Source organism: Melanerpes formicivorus, unplaced genomic scaffold (assembly GCF_026170545.1).
Source record: "Melanerpes formicivorus ecotype bairdi unplaced genomic scaffold, bMelFor1.0.p_v2 SCAF_18, whole genome shotgun sequence".
Classification (NCBI taxonomy): domain Eukaryota; kingdom Metazoa; phylum Chordata; class Aves; order Piciformes; family Picidae; genus Melanerpes; species Melanerpes formicivorus.
In genome coordinates this window covers 8676452-8696384 of record NW_027142370.1, presented here as the reverse complement: position 1 = coordinate 8696384, position 19933 = coordinate 8676452, and the positions used below count along the sequence as shown (strand labels likewise).

Here is a 19933-nt window from a genome sequence, read left to right as displayed (position 1 = left end):
AAGGATGAAGGCCTTCTCCTCATCACACAAGCTAGGTTACCATTAAATCAATAATAGAAAGAAACTTTAATACAATTTTATTTACCAATGTACAATGCAAAAAACCTAGTAAAATGCTGAGTGTGCACAACATCAGTTAGGTTTCACATGGTTTCAGCACAGGCATTTGTGTGTCTGGCACAGCTCCACCAGTACATTGCTCAAAGGAGTGCAACATTCCCTTTAAGGAAGAAACTAGGAAGCTGAGTGTGCTCACCAGGCACCTTCCTTCACAGTATTTAATGCATCAGCACTGAAGAGCAGCTGGGGCACATGCAAGAACATTTTGCAAGCAGAGACAGCAAACCCAGAGGCTGGTGGAGTCTGTTACAGTCACAAAGGTACCAGATGCAGCCGTGGCACAAGAGAGTAATGGTAGAGTGCTCAGTTTGTGTGATTCACAAGGCAGTTTATGGTCCAAGACTCGTGCATACCTACTAATGCTGTTCTTAATGCTTGCTGCAACTGCAGCAGGCCAAGGCAGGAGGGTCTGTACCCAGAATACTCTGTAACAAACCCTTCTGCACTGGGTAGTACACACAGAGGGGAGGTAGATTCTCCCTTGATACTTAGTGAGCAAATATTACTGTAAAACATCATTGGGACTGGACTGATTGAAGTAAACATACAGCATTAAAACAGACTTATTGCTGCCTCTGTCAGTAGCAGATCAGTATTTGGAACAGCTTATGGAGTGTCATTTTCTCATAGGCTTACATCAATGCTGCTAGGACAGATACTATCATTAGTAATATCTTTAATTAAAAAAGTCAAGAGCATTAAGCATATAAAACACCTTTTCATTAGCAACATGAAGGCTAGGTTATTTGTACAGTACAGGAAGCACTTCCAGATGCACACAAGATACAAGTTGAAGAGCTCTTTGCCATGTGGTTTGTTTTTTTTCTCAGCCCCTTCACCACAGAAGAGAAGCAGCACAGCTCTAGCAAGTTGCTGGCTTAACATAACTGCATCTCAACTTAAAAACAAACAAACAAAAATCAGCAGCTCATTACAAAGGAATGCTGAGACTAAATCAGTTCCATATGGAGACAGGGAACAGCAGCATCCTCTAGTGCAAGTCACCTTTAAAGTTAAAAGCGTAGCTGACAACGAGACACTGCTTCTAGGGAAGCCCTTTCCAAGGGACTAGTATTTGCTAAAGCAAACAGTTACCACCTTGAATTTGCTTGCAAGTATAAAATAAATATTGATATCCATATTTCATACATTAAAAATACTTTTATTTTACATTCATTTTGATGTTCAATAAGTTACTTCTAGCACCAAAAAAAAGGAAGGAAGAAAGAAAAAAAAAGAGAAAGCCAACAAAAAAAAAACCCCACCCAACCTTTTTTGTTTTGTAGGGGCTGAGGAATTAAGGAAGTAAAGTGTAGAATTCATTTCCACATTTAAATGACTTATTGGTGCCTAGGTTTCTTTAAGTTATTGTTCAGCTGGGCTTTAGGCTATTGCTTCAGTTAGACTTGTATGTGCCAAAACACTGTAGAAATATAAAAGTCACATATTAGGGGGGGGGAGTGGGGGTGAATTCATAAACACCCCCCTCCCATCCCAATTCTTCTAACCTCCCAGCTCCACACAGAGTTGAGGCTCCAGAACGCTCTCAGTAACGGTGTGCTATAGCAGTTAGGGAACAGGTTACAGGAAGAACCAAAATTGCATAAACAAGGGTACCAGAAAGGAGGCTGAGCCTCCTTCCCAGAGGAGCAGGGCAGAAAATAACCAAGGGTTTACACCTCAGGAACCTGTGTGCTGTTTGTGCATGCACCTAGGGTGGGAATGGTTGTTAAAGCTACTCAGCACACTGCAGTTAGCTCCACCGCTGCCAAGGAGAGACAGTTTTGTCCTAAGTGTTCCACAAGCCACTCACAGGTAAGCCAAAGTAGTAGATCCCAGAGGACATAGCCCTTACCTCTTTTGAAGGGACATTACAAGCTCAAAAGAAAAAGGCACTAGAGTTTTAGTTTGTTTCTTCCTTAGAAATGCTGGCTTTGTAATTTCAGCTTTTCATTCCAATCTCACTGGTGACACTCTTGGTAATGCTGGATGCATTAATGGAAACCCAGTCCTGATCAGTGTACTCTGCCAACCTGCAGAACGTTGCGGTACCCTCACTGACTACAGCCCAGAGCAGCAAACCAGGATGACGTTTCCAGTGCTTGCTCTGAGGCCAGTCAAGGTCCATGTTTTGGCACACATGCACTCCAGAAGACCTGCCCAACTGACCTCCAGTTGCAGGCACAAGCAGCATTGTGCAATTCCACCTGGCAACCACCACTCCTTACTCAGCTACATACCAGGATGGGAATTTAAGGACAAAGTGAGCATGAAAATCTTTTTCTAGTCCTCCTTCAACATCTTTCTCTTAACTGGTAGATCATGCTAGAAGAGCACCAGGGATCTGGCATTCCTGTTGCATGCTGTGTTCCATCACCAGCTGGTGTCCATGGCAAGCACCCTGTTTAGACTGCAGCCCCTACAAGTTGTGACCAGCCACCTCTCCCAGTGCACTGTTCCCTCTGTGGTGGGCTGCGTCCCACTTCTACCACGTCAGTAATTTCAGCACATTAATTCTGGTATATTTCAAGGTCTGTGCAGCTAGAACCCTGCAAGGGCTGGACCTACAGCTCTGTGATTCAGGAGCATACCAGCTGTGCACTTTGACCTGATCTGCATCACTTCTCAGTTTTGTTTTAAAAACCACTCTCAGAAGTCACCTTCCATTTGAGAGTCTCACTCCCTGTCTCTCCCAATCAAATCAGAAAAGGCAGCTACATCCCTCAATCCATACAAGCTCAGAAGTTACAGACACCAAAGCAGCAGGAGGTTCCCCCAACAAGAAGAAAGTGTGATCTTGCTGCCTAAGGCTCCCAACCACAGCAAAACAACCCACTGCCTGTTTTCTCAAAACCCATTTCTGGCTCAAATCAGCCACTTGTCAGTAGTGCTGACCCCTCCTCTGGAACACACCACTACAGCTGCCTCATAGTACTGCAACTCTGCTACTCATCAGTGAATGCTGGAGCTCCAGAGGGTGTGGAGGCAGCTCTTCAAGAACCCTTTCCACAGCACAAGTACCTGAAGGCATCTCACCCACTTGCATTTCTCTCCTTCCCCTCCCTGCCATGGCTCATCCCTGCTGTGTTCCTGACAGAACCTCTCACCCTTGGCTGTAGTTACCAAGGAGAACGATCTAAAAGCTCAACAATGGTCATGAAAATCCCAGCTCACCATGCTCCCGAGCTCAGGACTTCTGTAAGCTTCACTTTGCTGCCAGCATGATGCCAAAACAACAAAACAACGGGAGAAGAAGGTTTCCAGCAAATGAAACCATCTCCCACCTTCAAGGAAAAGCAAGGATTACACTACATGCATCCAGCAGTAAGGAGCCAAGTAACTCCTCAGACACTACTGGACTCAAGTAAGTTCACATGAAAGAGATCTGTTCTCATGATGTACCAAAAGCAGTGAATCCAACGCAGAAGTTTCACAATTAAGTATTTTCCATGATCCAAAGCAAAAGTCTATCTGAACTATGGATCACGAACACTGCAGGGCTTTATGTGCTTGCGTTTTTTGGTGGATCTTAAGTGACATAATTTCGGTCTCTTTGGGGAGGGAAGGAAAAGAAAATCGTAAGGGAGTCCTGGAGGCTGCACTGGGCCTCTGCTGTGTCCTTTCAGACCAGCTGAGCCTCAGGAAGCATCCCTGGATATCCAACCACTTTCTGTTAGAAAGTTTAAAATCCTTTTCTTCAGTACCTTATCCAAGTAACTGGGAAGGCGACTCTTGGAAGGGATTCCTTGTCTCTTTTGGAGATGGTCTTTAATGATGATGGTTTTTACAGTCACGTAACGTGCAGGACTCAAGTTTAGAGAGCTGCACAGCACCTTTTCCCTGTCTGATAAGAGTTCAAAGCCAGGCAGGTTTTCAATGGCTGCAAATTCTCCTTCTTTACCATCTTCCTTCCCTCTCTTGGAGCTCGCTATGTTTTTGTTCTCCTTCCTCTTCTCCCGTTTGTGCCTGGCTGCCTCGTACTCTGCCGACTCTTCCATCTTGGTGATTCCGTTTCGACGGTACCGCTGCAGCTCCCGAATCTTTGCCCGAAGTATCCTCTCCTTGTGCATGTTCTCGAAGAAGTCTTCAAACTCCTTACAAGACATGAACTGGTAGAGAGGCCTCAGTTTCAGCCTCAGCTCCTTCTCTTCTTTCGTGATCTTCCGTTTGGGGGCTTTCTCCTTGTCCTTTTTATCCTTGCCCAGAAAGGCCGGTACCAGGTTGTAGTCTCGCGCGATGTTCTTCCGCCGCTGCCTCTCCTTGAGTTTCCTCACGTACATGTCCACGTGAGCTCTCTTCAGCTCTATTTCCACGTCGTCATCATCGTAGTTCACCGACAGGCCGCTGATCAGAGTCTCCGCATCCTGATCGTACTCGATCTCGTAGTCATCCCGCAGTGGCATGTACCCCAGCTGCTGCTGCTCGGCCACCGAGATGTCCAAGGGCGGCAGCGGCGTGGTCAGGCTAGGAGAGAGCGGGCCGCCGCTGGGGCAGGTGTGATCCGTCACTCTGTTGGGAATAGTGTCAGGGATGCAGGCTTTCCCCAGGTTGCCGTGGATGTACATGCTCACGTAGTGCTCCATCACCTCCTGAGGCGTTCGGGACGCTCCAACGTGAGCAGCCATGTCCTCCTAAACCAAAAAGAAGGAGGAGGGAGAAAATTATTCCTGTTACGCCTCCAGCAGAACAGGCACCCAGGAAAGCACATGACTTCTTCTTCCCTGATCCTCAAAAGCCAACTCACAATACCTGAACTTCTCCAGCAACACTGAAGTTCGGCACATTTCCTGCACTTTTAGGTCCAAGTAAGCATTTAGAAACGCACAGGGGCACATCAGCTGTGAAAACAGCACCAGAAACATCACCAAGGCTCTAGCAAGAGGAACACCACTGAGATACTGGATCTACACAGTGGTTCCTGGGCATCCATGGCTCTCTCAGGAAGTCAGCTCACCATCTGCACCAGGAAGCTGACTGCTGAGCCAGGAATAACATCACCACGTTGTTTGGATTCTACTCATTCACAAAGCACATGTAGAGCAGCAGAGAAATACAGACAGCATTTAGAGCAAGACAGGTAGTGTTTACCCTGTTCTACAGATTGAAGAACCAAAACAAACTATGATGATCATAAACTTGAAGATTTTGAAAGCCTTTAGATACAATAAAGCAAATTATAATGAAGTAATTATTAATGAACCAAATGACGATGCTGCACACTGGCAGAGGGCAAGCAGCACACTTACAGCTGGGACACACTGAAGCAAAAGCCTGGGAAGATGAGGAGAGTGCAAGGTCTACAAACAGTCTGGGGCAAGGACTATGAGGGAACTTCAGGTAGCGACAGGTCGAGGTCCGAGAGCCAGAAGCACTCCTTACCCAACGGCTGTCCTGCAGGCAGGACACGCCGAGCCCTGAGGTTACCAGCGGTCACGAAGCCGCGTGCCCCCACCAAGCATGGGGGATGCGGTGTCCGGGGCTCCGCAGGGCAGGCCGTGACACGGGGGGCTCCCGTCAGCACCACGCACGTCCCTGCAGGCAGCCCGCAGCCCAGGCCGGTGGCTTCCCTCGGGCCGGTTAGCGTGGCCCGCAGCCCCAGGCACCCCGCGGCCGCCAGCCTGGGCAGGGGCTGTGCACTCTCCCTCGGCAACGCGGAGCGTCAGCCGCAGGAGGGCAGCCCGCCCGCGGCCTGAGGGCCGGCGCTGCCCCGCTGGGCACTGCTCCCTCGTTGTCAGGTGGCACGCGGACCCCCCACCACCGGCAGCCCGCCCCGCGCCTGCTGCCCTTACCCAGTTGCCGAAGCCGAACTGTTCGATGGCGTCCAGCAGCAGCTGCTCCTCCCGGCTGCTCCAGCCGCCCTCGGCCTCGGCGCCCCAAAGGGTGAAGCGGCCGCCGTCGACGAGCTGGTAGCCGTGCCATCGGCGATGCGGACCGATCTCGGCGCCCGCCGAGAAGCAGTCGGGGCAGAGCTCGATGTCGGCGCACTCGGTGCAGCGGAAGCGCAGAGAGCTCACCTCGGCCAGGCAGTACACGCAGTACTTCTTCCCCAGTTCCGCCATCTTACCCCGCCCGCCCGCAGCCCTCGCGCACGCGCCAGCACGCCCCTGCGCCTGCAGCGCCAATGGCAGAGAGCCCGACAGGCGGAGCGCCGAGGCAGACGGCCAATGGGCACGAAGGGCTCGGCCTCCCTCCCGAATCCCCGGCCAATGAGACCAATGCACCTGGGCGCGGGGGGTATTAAAATGAATGAGCAGCATGGATTGGTCAACTGGGATCCGTCTTCCTTTCCAATGACCAATGGAAGAGGAGACCCCGAGCAACCTCGCCGCTGAGTGGTAGTCTGAGCGAAGGGGCGCGGCCGAGCCGGAGCCACGGTGAAAGGGGCGGAGCCAAAGCAGCGTTGCCTGGGCAACCAGGGAAGCGGGGAGCGGCCCCGACTCGGAGGCGGCTGCGGGGCCCGAGGAGCTGAGCCCGGCCGCCCCAGGGCACTCGCTGGGGCTGGAAGAGCCGCCGAAGCGCGGCTGTGGGTCGCATCCAGGCCAAAAAACGGAACAAGGAGCTCAGGCACCTCCCCGAGCCGCGGATGCAGCCCGTTCTGTCCCATCGTAATCTCTCCTCCTCCTGGCTAAAAGGTTTCTAAAAAGGACAGCGTCTTCCTCTTCTTTGAGACAAGTTCATTTCTTACCCCAACATGTACCGCTCACTATCAAATAGCAGCTGTACGATGTTTTTCTCCCCTTGAAGCTTTATTGTCATTACTTATTTTGAACTGAAGCACTTTTTCCAGAGCAGGACAAGAACCAAAGGAATTGAGTAATGACTCTCTGATTTCTACTCCTCTAGAAATCCAAAACCTTGAAACCACCTCAAAAGCTCAGGGAGAACAGGCAAAGGGTTAACCTGTCATGGGCTTTGAGAAGATGAAGAATGAGAATGCAGCAGAAATAGTAACAAGCTCAGTGATGAAATCCTGCAGCTCAAAGAGCTCTCTAACACGGTGCATAGTATCAGCCAGCTCACAGAGAAACTACTGTTTGTGGAAGCTGAACATCAGAGCAGTAAGGCTGAGGTGATGAACGTAGGAAAACTCTTGTTACAGGAGAGACACATTCTCACTGAAAACAGGCCACAGACGCAGGCTGTGCAAAACCAATGTGAAATTGCAGTGTAAGTGGGGCTTGATTAGACATGCAACACAGCTTCGGGACTTTGAAGCAAAGGTGGATGCTGTAGAGCTGCTAAGTCGGAGACTGGAATCAATGAAACATCACCATGCTACTCTGAGCCTCACTTGTAAGGGAATTCAGAAGAAAAAATAAAAATCAAGGAAGCCAGTTCCTCTTTCTGAAGAAAAGAAAGCATGGAAACAAAATAAACAAAGAGGTTTGCCATAATTCTGATTTGCAAGATGGCTTTTGTTTTTTTTAAATCCTGGGGGCTCTTCAGCAGGAGAGCAAAAGGCTCCAGGGAGACCTTTTAACTACATTTCAGTATCTGAAGGGCATTTACAGAAGGAGCTGGAGGAGGACTGTTTCGAAGGGCTTCAACAACAGGGTGAGTGGCAATGGTCTGAAACTGGAGCAGGGGAGATTTAGGTTGGACATAAGGAGGAAGATCTTTACAATAAGAATGGTAAACTACTGGAACAGGTTGCCCAGGAATGTGTTTGAGGCCCTGACGACATTCAAGATCATCTTTCATGTGGCCCTGGGCAGCCTGACCTGGTTGGAGATGTCCCTGCTGACTGCAGGGGGGTTGGATGAGACAACCTTCGAGGGTCCCTTCCAGCCCAATATAATCTGTGAATACATAACATCATACTCCTGAAAGCATGAGTTTATCACAACCACAGAATCATCCAGGTTGGAAAAGACCTGAGAGATCATCAAGTCCAACCTATTACCTAATACCTTACACCTCCAGGCAACTAAACCATGGCTCCAAGTGCCAAATCCAATGTTGTTTTGGACACCTCCAGGGGCGGTGACTCCACCACCTCCCTCAGCAGCCCATGTTTGTCCTTACAACACCCCCTCTTCTCCTTTGGTTCTCACTAGTATATGTCAGTTTTCCTGTCAAAACTGTGCCAAAGACAGGTAACTGGTCAGTCACCATTAAGACCATAATGAGAAAGCAAAAGAAAACAACAAAACCCCCTAGAGGTAGCATTGGAAGAAACTTTTTCAATAAACTCAAGAAGTACAAAATTCTCAACATCTGGGGGAATTCCGCTTGTGTTGTCACCAAAAGGGTCAAAGTAGCTCTTACAAGGCCTTTTGCTATCTAGAAAAGACAGGAGTAGAAAAGTCACTAGAAGGGCTGCATCACCAAAAACCCCTCCACCTGCAATATTTACATGTGCCCAAGTCCTGACTTGGGACAGACCAAAACTGCTAAGGAAGCAGGCACCCAGTACCAGAACAAGAGGACACAGTCTCAGGCTGTGCCAGGGGAGGTTCAGGTTGGATATTAGGAGAAGTTCTACACAGAGAGAGTGATTGCCCATTGGAATGGGCTGCCCAGGGAGGTGGTGGAGTCGCCGTCATTGGAGGTGTTCAGGAGGAGACTTGATGGGGTGCTTGGTGCCATGGGTTAGCTGTTTGGGTGGGTTGGATTGGTTGATGGGTTGGACACGATGATCTTGAAGGTCTCTTCCAACCTGGTTTGGTTTATTCTATTCTAAATAAAGAAGAAACAGACAGGTACTTGCATTTTAAAGTTCCAAAGTACACTGACAACAGATGATTAAGGTAACTTTACATGACTTTATTTAACAAAAACATGTATTTACAGTTGAAAAAAGTTCCAGTTTGATACACACCTGAACAAAACAAACATGACAAGCTACATGAAACCAATTTAAACATGATGTACACAGGATGCATCAACACTTCTCTGTGTCATTCTGGTTTTTAAAACATTCAAAAAGAAGCTGTTCCAAGGTACCTTTTTCTTCCAAATGGAATTTGTGACTAAATGAAAGAATGCTGATGACTGATTGCTGCTTGAAGTCGCAAAAATTACTTTATAATAAAGTGCAAGGTTGTACAGAATTCCAAATCTGGTTGAAGTTTCCTGGTCTCTCTAATCTGCTGCATGTACACAGTGGTAGTTGCAGGCATCTTTAGTTGTCTTTAAACCCATGAAGAAAAGAAAGTTCGCTTGATGGGGACACCTGCTCTATGAAAGAAAATCTCAGGCATCTTGCCACAGACACTCTCAAATACCTGAACAATAAACAACATTGTCAAATTTCTTTATGCAATCCCTGAATTTATTATAGAAATCTTCCTTAACAGCTAATTAAGAGATTTGGTATGCTGCAAGAAACTTCAAAAGCTCGGTGGCAAGTAATTCTATGTCCTTAATGATCTCTGCTTTTATCAAAACTCAAGCATTGCTTTCAAATCAAGTCACTGGCAAGCTGCAACAATTGCCTCTTCAGGCAGGTGATTTTGTATTGTTGTATTGTTGTGTTGTTGCTCCAATGTCTTTTGTGTGAAAATGAACTGTGCAAAGCTCTTTTATTGCATTGCTTTTCTTCATTAAAGAACATACCCTATATACACAAAGAAATCATTTAGAAAATATATACATCTCAGCAGAACAGAAAGATCCAAAGGGAAACAAAAACACTAATCACAAACCAAAATAGTATTTTGCAGGTAACAAACAGTGCACAAGTGTTGCAGCAGGCCTTTTCCCCCCCCACATCTATGCCCACTTCCACTGTTACATTCAACATCTTACTGAGAAGAGTTCAAGGAGAACAGGCTGTCGATGGCTGCAGAGATACCCAGCGGCTAGAGAATGTGTTCAAACCAGACAAATGAGCCACGCTTGTAGACTTGCTTGGAAAGGAAAGACAAATGTAGTTGCAATGAAGACTTGAGTCACAAAACCAGTTACAGTACCACCTAAAAATGTATACTGAGGAAAAAAAAGTTGTCTCTGTGTTTAATAAAGGGTGTAAAAGCGTAGTGCAAACGTTTGGGATGGTAGGCCTCTCGTATCCTTCACGGAAAGGCAGTATTTCTTGTAGCAATAGAAAAAAAGTAAGGTTAAAAAACACTTACTGACCTTCCAGCTCCCTATTGCACTCCAAAGCAGGGTAGAATCCAAATACCAGCTTGGGTTTTTAATGGCTGGACACGTTCTGGGAGAATTAACACCTGTTTCATACCGAGACCTTCACATCTGTTCTCAGTAAGCAATGACCTAGAAGTCGTCTTACAGAGGAACTGAGATGGCCAACAAGAAGCCACATCCATTACGCCAGGTACACAACGTGGACGGGCAAAGAGGTCAGTGAGGTATCAGACTTGCAAGCTGCATTTGCATTACACATCTTCCAAAGTGATTTTTGTGCCCTCACTCACCAGGGAATCTTGCTCTCAACTCTTTTGAATGTTACAACCAAACTATCTGTTGCAGAAACCACGTCGGTACTAAAGGGCAGCATCTTCTTTATGCCCCACAGTCCTTTACAGCTTATGTAGAGGTGAGCAGCGTGCAACTACTATTCTCTTCTTTGTAAATTCAGACAATGCCAAAAATAATCAGCATCAACCAGACTGAAGAGCACTGGGAAACCACTGCCCATACAGGTAGAGGATGTTGCAAGGCCTGTTTACAGTTAACACAAGTATTGCTTCAGTTGCGTTTCCCTTTTCAAAGAGCATCGTTATTTGTAGAAGAGGTTTTACGCTAGACACGAAACATTCTGGTAAATCAGAGGCACTCATGATTTACAGCTGAACATTCATCTGAATGCAGAGGGGATCTAAGCTGTACAACAGAACCGTGTGACCACAGTCTGCCCGCCTCTGTAACTTGCTCCCATGCATCAGAGGCTGGATAAAATGCCAGGAAATGACAGCTACCACTCGTCCTGATGGTGCTTGTCTGGCACATTCCCCAAGAAACTTCTTTCGCTTGTCACTACGTAAAGTTCCACATAACACTTTCTCACTGTGGCAGCAGCAGCTTCAGGACATCCCACAGAACCTTTTCAGCAGCAGTGCTGGCTTATGTAACTTCTCCTCTGCACTCTTCCTCCTCAGTTTTGCCAGTGAGCAGAGCTGGGATTAAAATAACTAGAAAAATTGCTCTGAACCATTTCTCAGTTATCTGCTCAGCCCATAGTTTTACCAGCATAACTGGAGTGATGGCACAGGACTAAGTAACTGGTAGGTAAGAACACCCCAAAACAGCACTGCACCAGAAGAGGGAGACATGGGAACATACATGAAGTAGTATGTGACCCTGGCTTTAAACAGAAGAAAGAGTACACCTGGGAAATGATGCCAGCTTAGCACTAGAAACCCTGCAGCGAGCTTGGAATCAGGTCTGACTAATGGAACTTCTTCCATGTGCATCCAGGTGGGAAACACAGTTTTCCAAGGCATCCTGAAGAATAATTGGTTTTGCACTGCTAGTGTGACATCTCTTCCAAGTTTACTTTCTACTGACTTTTTCCTCATTAAAGAATGGAATGTAGCTCTATGCCTACATGATTTCTTTGGTAAATGGGACCTAGAGCCTACAAAACAAGAAGCATTTCTAAAGAAATGGTCCTCACAACATTTAAGTACAAATTCCAGCACCAGTTATTTAAAATCCAGATCCAGCTACCCTGATAGGTAAAAAAGGGAAATAGAACCTGCCCAAGAATGGAACTGGGAAGTAGCTCTCAAAGCAACCAACATTGCTGAATGCCCAGTCTGTTAAAACAAAGAAAGAAAAAACAACAAAAACAAACCCAGAGCTTCAAAACCCCACCCTTACTGTTGTTTAGTTTCACTGCCCTCATCAGAAGCACAGAATGTGTAATGCTGTCCACAGCCAATGCTCATCCCACTAGGAAGTTTAAGGCTATGCCTAGATTTCATTTTTAAGGGGTCTCTTCCCCCATTTCCTTCCTTTCCCCCTCCCCTCCTTCTCTCTGTTTTTTTTCTTCTCTCCCCTTTAAGGCTATCCTACTACTAAACAAAACTCTGAAACGACACTTTGATTTGCAGGCTCACAACATGTCAAAGTCCTCAGTACTTCTGCCACGTTAACTCTTTTCCTGTGAGTGCCTGGAGGCCAGCAGAAGGCTAACGTTTGAGCGAAGGGCTTCCTTTCTCCATTTCCCGGTTGTCTTTCTGCAGAGCTGCCAGTATCTAGATATTTTGAGGAATGAGAGAGAAAAAGAAGTGTTAGATTTTGAAAGTGACTCCACTGATCGCTGTCTGAAGGGTTTTCAATTTCATTCTCTCTGAACAATATTATTTTAACTGTTACTTTACGTGAAATCAGAGTTAGAGAACCTCTCGACTGATGGAGACCTCTCCCCGTAAGTCCTTGTGGTGTGGTAGATAAAATGGATTTAAAGTTTTAAACTCAATAATCCCTCAGCACTCACTTTTGAAGCCTGGAGAGGAGATTCCTGCCCAGATTACACAAGTTTAGCACATGAAAGGATGCTGCCTGAGGAGAAGTTATAATTCTCAGGATAAATGGAGGGTCTGAAAACACTGCAAGTGAGCAGCCTGAGCAGTGTGGTGTCACTTTAGAATAGAATAGAATAAACCAAACCAGGTTGGAAGAGGCCTTCAAGATCATCGTGTCCAACCTATCATCCAACACCACCCAACCAACTAATCCATGGCACCAAGCACCCTGTCAAGTCTCCTCCTGAACACCTCCAGTGATGGTGACTCCACCACCTCCCCGGGCAGCCCATTCCAATGGGCAATCACTCTCTCTGTGTAAAACTTCCTCCTGACCTCCAGCCTAAACCTCCCCTGGCGCAGCTTGAGACTGTGTCCTCTTGTTCTGGTGCTGGCTGCCTGGGAGAAGAGACCAACCTCTGCCTGTCTACAACCCCCCTACAGGTAGTTGTAGAGAGCAATAAGGTCACCCCTGAGTCTCCCCTTCTCCAGGCTAAGCAACCCCAGCTCCCTCAGCCTCTCCTCATAGGGCTTGTGTTCCAAACCCCCCACCAACTTTGTTGCCCTTCTCTGGACTCGTTCCAGCAAGTCAACCTCCTTCCTAAACTGAGGGGCCCAGAACTGGACACAGGACTTGAGGTGCGGCCTAACCAGTGCAGCGTACAGGGGCAGAATGACCTCCCTGCTCCTGCTGGCCACACTGTTCCTGATGCAGGCCAGGATGCCATTGGCCCTCCTGGCCGCCTTGGCACACTGCAGGCTCATGTTCAGCCTACCATCAACCAGCACCCCCAGGTCCCTCTCTGCCTGGCTGCTCTCAGCCACTCTGACCCCAGCCTGTAGCACTGCATGGGGTTGTTGTGGCCAATGTGCAGAGCCTGGCACTTGGATGTATTCAATCTCCTGCCCTTGGACTCTGCCCATCTGTCCAGCCTGTCGAGGTCCCTCTGCAGAGCCTCTCTACCCTCCAGCAGATCAACTCCTGCCCCCAGCTTGGTGTCATCATGACAGAATCATCTGAGCACTGGTGGGTGCTTACCTGGACCACATGACTGTCTCCAGATCTGCTCACATCTTTATCTGAAGCAAAGAGTCCACATTTGCATCTACACTGAAAAATTCTATTTCCTATACACAACTTTGTTTTGCTGGTCCCTATACAGAGACCAGAACGAGAGCCAGTTTCTTGCTGCTTGATGCACTCCCTGCCCTACTCCTCTGCTGAAGAAGTTCAACATCATCCTCAAGAAGAAGCCTAGAACTGAAAGTACTGAGGGACAATCTTTCATTGCAGATAATTGCAGCTACGAGTAAGGAACCTTCTTTCCTCCCTCTGACTTCAAACCAACCTCTGCCCCATCAGAGCCAACAGAGCTCAGATTCTTTAGTTATTTGAAAAACTTTATGGAGCCAAAACCTGAAGCATGCAGATTACAGAGATGCTAAGCAAACAGTCCAGTGTGCTGTAGCACCTCTAATCCTCTGCTGCTAGAGCTGTAGGTGTAATAACATCCATTCCCATGTCAGGCTACAGCTGCATTAGCAGAAGGCCCTGGAGTTCTCTAAGCAATTCCAGAACAACAACAGAGCTTGCAAGTTTCCTATTGATAACCAAAGGCCTTGCTACTAGAAGTGCTGTCCACGTTTACCAAGACTCCCTTCAGTCTTTAGTTTCCTGATCACATTGTCAGTGACCAAGGAGAAACGGAGTGAGATGAAAAACACACCAGCCCACCCAATGAAGGAACCAAGACTGTGAGAGCCAGCTTCATAAGCAGCCTGTAACATTTTAGATGAGGTCCTACACACATCCTCTTTACACAGCAACAAGACAGAATGTGTTGCACAAGATAACAGGATTGTAATTACCATGGCACAGCAAGGTGAAAAGTTCACTCAGTGGGTGTTTTTCTGAGTGCCAACTACACCTACTGCTGAGCTGTGCAGCTCAATTTGCCTTCTGAGTTCTACAGTCGAGCACACACCTACAAAGCAGCAGCACCTCAAGCTCTGCTGCCTGCCTATGCAGAACAGTTACTGTAACCAAATGAGATGATGCTAGAGATGAGAACACAAAGCCCACTTTTCTAAGGCTGGGAGCATTCTGCATCCTCTGGGAACCAGCACACTTGGCCAGTCAGCCCACTTAAGAGCTTGTCTTTAAAGCAGTGCAGCCATCACTCTTCAGGTTTAATTTGCTAATTTAAAAAGCTATTTCCCTGCAGAAAAAATTTAGCTAGGAAACATTGTGACTGCAGACAGACCTCTCAAGCACACTATGTGGGACTCATACCCAGTACTACTAGGAGTCCACCTGTGCAACCAAGTCACACACTGCCAAAACCTCTTTGTCCTAGCAAAGTTCAGGTTTCTGAGTCTGAACTCTTTCTAGTGAACTTTAAAGACAAACGAGAGAGGTAAGAAACCATCACAGACAGCATCTTAGTAATAGAAACAAAATTCCACAACCTCTTTGTCTTGCTAACATTTCTACACCAGTTACAGTGGCAGTACCTCAGCAGCTAAGCAGTCCCAGTAAGTGCATGACATGAGCAAACTCAGAGCCCCTGCTCACTTCTGGTTTGGAAAAGGACGGCAGGCCAGAGAGCGAACAGGCTTTTCACATGGGAACTCACTCAGCAATGGAGTTAGCTGGTGAAAAACCCAGTTGGTGCAGAAGTCAAGATAGGTATGAGACCAGCCCACACTAACAGCATGCTAAAACTCTGTCTGAGATCTATCTGTACCGTGGTTCAGAAACATTTTTCTTCCATTTTCCACAGCAATTGGAAATAATCTGGCAAATTCCAGTGCCTTCAGAAGGAAGCCAGTGAGGAAGCTGAGGAAGATCACTTAGCTTAGGTTAGCTGAGCTCCTCCTCCTCCTGTTGTGACAATCACCACTAAACCTTTACATGTCACAGACTGCAAAGCACTGGCTAAGAACTCCTGTGACTTGGGATACCTGGCAGAACAGGCCCCTTTCTCCCCTTCTCCGCAGACTATTGCTCACAGATTAACGCCCTCTTTACCTGAGCCCACTTTTTGTTTCTACTCTGCATCTGAATGGCAGCAATAGATGCGAAGAATTCTTCTGAAGGCAAGTCCTCTGGCAGCTTTGTTAAAAACTGGGCTATATGAATGAAGTCCATTTTGGTCAAAATATCTTCAAAAAGTTTTAATACTCCCAGAGCTGTACGGAACAGGAACTCCTCTCCATCACGGCAGAACACGTCCCAGACACGACAGGCCAAGTCTAACGGCAAAGATTTGCTGTACAGTGTGAATATCCTGCAAAACAGAAGAGGGATTTCAGAGTTACTGGACAAGAAAAATGTCTTGGATGTTCACAGAAGTACAGAGTGATCATCAGTAAGCTTGAGGCTTCTCAAACATTTAGAACTGAATATTCCTTCCTATTTTTCTGTTTGTTGCAGCATGCCAATAGGTGAAGCAACATAAAACTGCACAAGCATTAAGGGATCTTGCTATGAATCTGTCTCTCCAGTTCTCTTGGGTCACACCAGAAGAAACAATATACATGGTTTTATGCTGGATGTATACTGGCCACAGGTATAATCAGAAGCTTATTTAATCGTGGTTTCAGAGCTGAGGACTGATGCAGTTTCATCTGCTAGGACACAAAAATCCGAACCTTAAGGCACACTGCATAGGGAATTTTGTGGATCAGATGAAAGAGATGTGCAAAATTAACTCTGACTTTCCACAGGTATTTGAGGAAAGATCATTTTTAACTCTAATGAGCAGAGAGAAACATGTGAGATGTTGAGAGAGAACATGTGGACAGGTGTGGTTCAGCATACTTTAACAGGTGTGATCCCCACAGACAGGAGCAGAAGCAAGAACATCCTCCCAGCTGCTAAAACTGTATCTTCATTAATTGACAAGAGCACATCTTTTTCCTTCATCAAAATGCTGACAGCCTTGCAGCCAGGCAATGTGAAGATGCTCCCCACTCCCTCCCCTATCTAACACCTTGCTAAAAGGCAGAGTGGCTTCATCACCGTGAGCTGCAAGTGAATGAATTTTCCTGGAATCACATTATAGGAGATAAGGCAAAAGAGTTGCAGTTTAGAGACACAACATTTCTCTACAGATGAGCTCTGTAAAACTGCAAATAAGCCTTCCTCCAGCAGAGGCCAGCAAAGCCTCAAACTTAATCAAAACCTTTCCACAGCATCTAACACCAATGTTCAAGCGTGATGAACCCAACAGTGGTTCTCATGTTTAAGGCTCCTTCCTACCAGCTCCAACTTTTTGTTAGAAAATGGGTGTTTCCATTACAAACCAGAATGGCACAGATACATAGGGGCACACAGACATATATATATATATTTATATAGAGGTGCAGATTATTTCCATAGTAAATTCTAATAACCAAAGGTTTTCTGCAGTATCTGCTTTTTTGCTGAAAAAGATGATTTCAATGACGTGCCAGCAAGCACCCAGTCTCACTGTGAACCAGCACACTTTAGGAAAATGGGAAAACATATTATTACAAGCAGTAAGACCAAATTCAACCATTTGCACAAATGCAGGAGAGAGGTCAATCACAAGTTTAGGATCCTTCAAATTCTACTTCCCCCCCTCCCCCATCTGGACACCTTGCTGCAATGTTTTTGTAAGAAGTGGAAATGGTTCAAGTTCTGCTCTCCAAAAAGCTAAATCAGAAGCATGAAAATAAGCAAGAGATAAGAGCTTGGGATGAAAACACTTCTGTTCATACATGTACTTTATGTACCCACATGAATGTCTAAGAGCAGCATGATACAAGCCCTTTCTTTGCGTTTCTGGCTGATAATGTGCTGCAGAGTTTGAACTCTTTCAACTCTTCTGTACAGTCACACCCCACATAATTATGTCTTGCTACAGAATACCTACACAGTAGAATTAAGGCTTTTTGTCTATATACACATGCACAGGAAACAGCAACAGCTTATCTGTTGACAAAGAGCAGTGTAATAGGAAGCAATTCATCAGAGTCCTTTCCCGGTCACCAGGCAGCAGGCAAATGCTCAGCCAGAAAGTAGTTCTGGTTAAGAATAAGCAACAATGCTCTTTTTCTTTAATCTCTTTTTATTCATAAGAGCTTTTATTGTCATGATTCATACTGAACCTGATTAACCCATGTGTATTAAACCTGCAACTATGCAGGAAATTAACTGTCAGAAGAAATAGTCAGAACTATTTATTAGAACACCACTTTCCGTAGGAGAAGACTTACTCACATCAAAAAAAGCTGTCACATCGAATTAGGTATTTGGCATTGATCTCTTCATGATTTGTAAGCAAGTGCAATTTGCAAGAAATTCACAAGGCAATTAACTTCCATTAATATTAGCATGGAATTAAATGTATCGAGCCCTTAGAATAGCCTGGGCCCTCTAGAATAAGCGATGTAACAGCAGTAGGGATCATTACACTAAGAACGGGTACAGCATTTGCTCCCTTCAAACATTTTCTGCTGAAAGAGTTTTTCCTTGGACATCAGAGCTACTGGTCTGAAAGCCAGCTAAAATTCATCACAGCAATGAAGCAGCTGCTAGACTACAACTCTGAGCAGCAACTCTCAGCAACACTAGCACACAACTAGAAGATCTGCTCTCTCTGTACTGCAGGATGATTTTCTGTCTGCAGCAATTTCAACTCACGAGCAGTGCCAGGCATAGACAACACAGCCATCCAGCACAGAGATGTCCTGTGGCAGAGCAATGGAAATTCAGAACACTGGTTGTTAGCTCTTTGGAAGACAGGGGAAAACTCCTGAGTACCAGATGCTCCCACTCCTCCCAGCCCTGCTTGTGATGAAAGTGTACTCTGAGGTAGATGTATGAAGCTCTGGCTGGCTCCCTGCTCACAAGGAAAGCTATCATCATTGGGGGGTCTTTAGGAGGGGACTTGATGGGGTGCTTGGTGCCATGGTTTAGTTGATTAGATGGTGTTGGATGATGGGTTGGATGCAATGATCTTGAAGGTCTCTTCCAACCTGGTTTATTCTGTTCTATTCTAAGTGTGTGACCATAATGCTATCAAAACCACAAAGCACCGGTACCATGATATCATAGGCTCAGCATGTTCTTTTCTCTGTTCCTCTTGCCTTTCTTTCCCTCTTTTTGATCAAAAAGGCTTGGTAAGATATTGTTAGGAACAGCACCGAAGCCAGGTGTGCCAGATTTTGGATGAACAGCTTAGGCACGGCAGCACTATTCCAGATCAGATCTTGGATATCCCTGCACTATGGGCTCCTCTCTGATCTCTGTACCAGCACAGAAATATTTCTGCAGCTTTCTGAGTTGATTTGTAGTTCCAGTTTTAAACTTGTTCTTGGATCTTTCCTCCTTCATCTGGGTACTAGTTTTCACGTGTTGCATTTTCTATCGATTTCAACTACATCTGCTTTGAGACAAAGCCTGCAGCTTCCTAAGTGTTGATGTATTCCTTCATTGTACAGCTGCATCTCTGTTCTCATTAGCACCTTTACAGTTATTGCAATGAGCCTGATGGTAACAGTTTATTTAATACAACTTTAAAAGCATTACAGCTAAAAAAAGTCCAAGTATTTACTTTGTTCCTTACTAGGAAAACCTTAATTATCATGAACTATTTATAACTGACTGCAACAGAGCAACTTCCTGGCACTCGGCAAATCTGACTGCATTGTAAGATATGTAAATCCAATACAAATAGTGTGTGAGCCAGAAGCACCCAAAAAGCCCTGTGCTCTCACCTAGGAATACTACAGAGCAGTGCAACAGTTCACCTGATTCCACCCTGACCTGCAGTGATGTAAGGTTGAACACACTGTAAATTAGGATGAAGACTGTAATCCCTTGGCGTCTGGTAACGAATCCAGTTCAAATCAGGGTGTGACTAGGTATCTTTGGACAGAATTAAGAGTTCCTCTCCTCCTTGCAAAGGTGGCATGTATTCAAGGCATCATCCTAAGTTCCATTTTTGGGGGGATGGAGAGTTACTTGGCATGACATAGAGTAAGCTTTCCTTAATGTAACAGATGGGAAGCTTATAAACACTTCATTGGAAGTGCCCACTAGAAATGTCCACAAGTGACCAAAGCCAGGACCTTCATCATAACAGGCAAATGGTGTCAATTGAAAGTTAGGGTTCATGAAGCACAATCACAGTCAGTGTAATAGTAAAGGACCACTGATCAATCCATCAGTACAAACAAAGCCCTTGGCTATAATTATTGCCAAAATCATTTTTCTGAGCCAGGATAAAGAGGTGTTTGTAGAGCAGCAGCAGGCCACAAATAGACAGCATGTGTCCTTTGCAAAGCCACATTCTGCTCTGCTCACAAGAGCCTGTGTTACATCAGCTGACAGAGCTGGGAGGCCAAAT

General features: G+C 46.1%; 2 protein-coding genes across 3 annotated transcripts in view; both read right to left on the bottom strand.

Moving 5' to 3' along the window:
* Positions 1–54: 54 nt before the first annotated feature.
* Positions 55–6179, bottom strand: TADA2B (transcriptional adaptor 2B). The gene is made up of 2 exons (XM_068149537.1): positions 5910–6179; positions 55–4751 (listed from the first exon to the last, which is right to left on the bottom strand). Exons 1-2 carry the CDS (start codon positions 6177–6179, stop codon positions 3759–3761), a joined length of 1263 nt encoding a protein of 420 aa, XP_068005638.1. The 3' UTR covers positions 55–3758.
* Positions 6180–8865: 2686 nt separating this feature from the next.
* Positions 8866–19933, bottom strand: part of TBC1D14 (TBC1 domain family member 14) — a 63414-nt gene continuing 52346 nt past the window's right edge. For both annotated transcript variants that reach the window (XM_068149534.1, XM_068149535.1), the window contains 2 exons: positions 15586–15844; positions 8866–12284 (listed from right to left, as the gene is read on the bottom strand). In XM_068149534.1, the coding sequence (XP_068005635.1) occupies positions 12219–12284; positions 15586–15844 (325 nt within the window). In that variant the 3' untranslated portion in view covers positions 8866–12218. The remainder of the gene's footprint in view (positions 12285–15585; positions 15845–19933) is intronic.

Bases quoted from the DNA above. Each gene is read 5' to 3' on its own strand.
- TADA2B (XM_068149537.1), bottom strand. From the start codon at position 6,179: ATGGCGGAACTGGGGAAGAAGTACTGCGTGTACTGCCTGGCCGAGGTG. The intron at 4,752-5,909 runs GTAAGGGCAGCA...TTTTTGGTTTAG, and splicing joins AGTTCGGCTTCGGCAACTGG to GAGGACATGGCTGCTCACGT.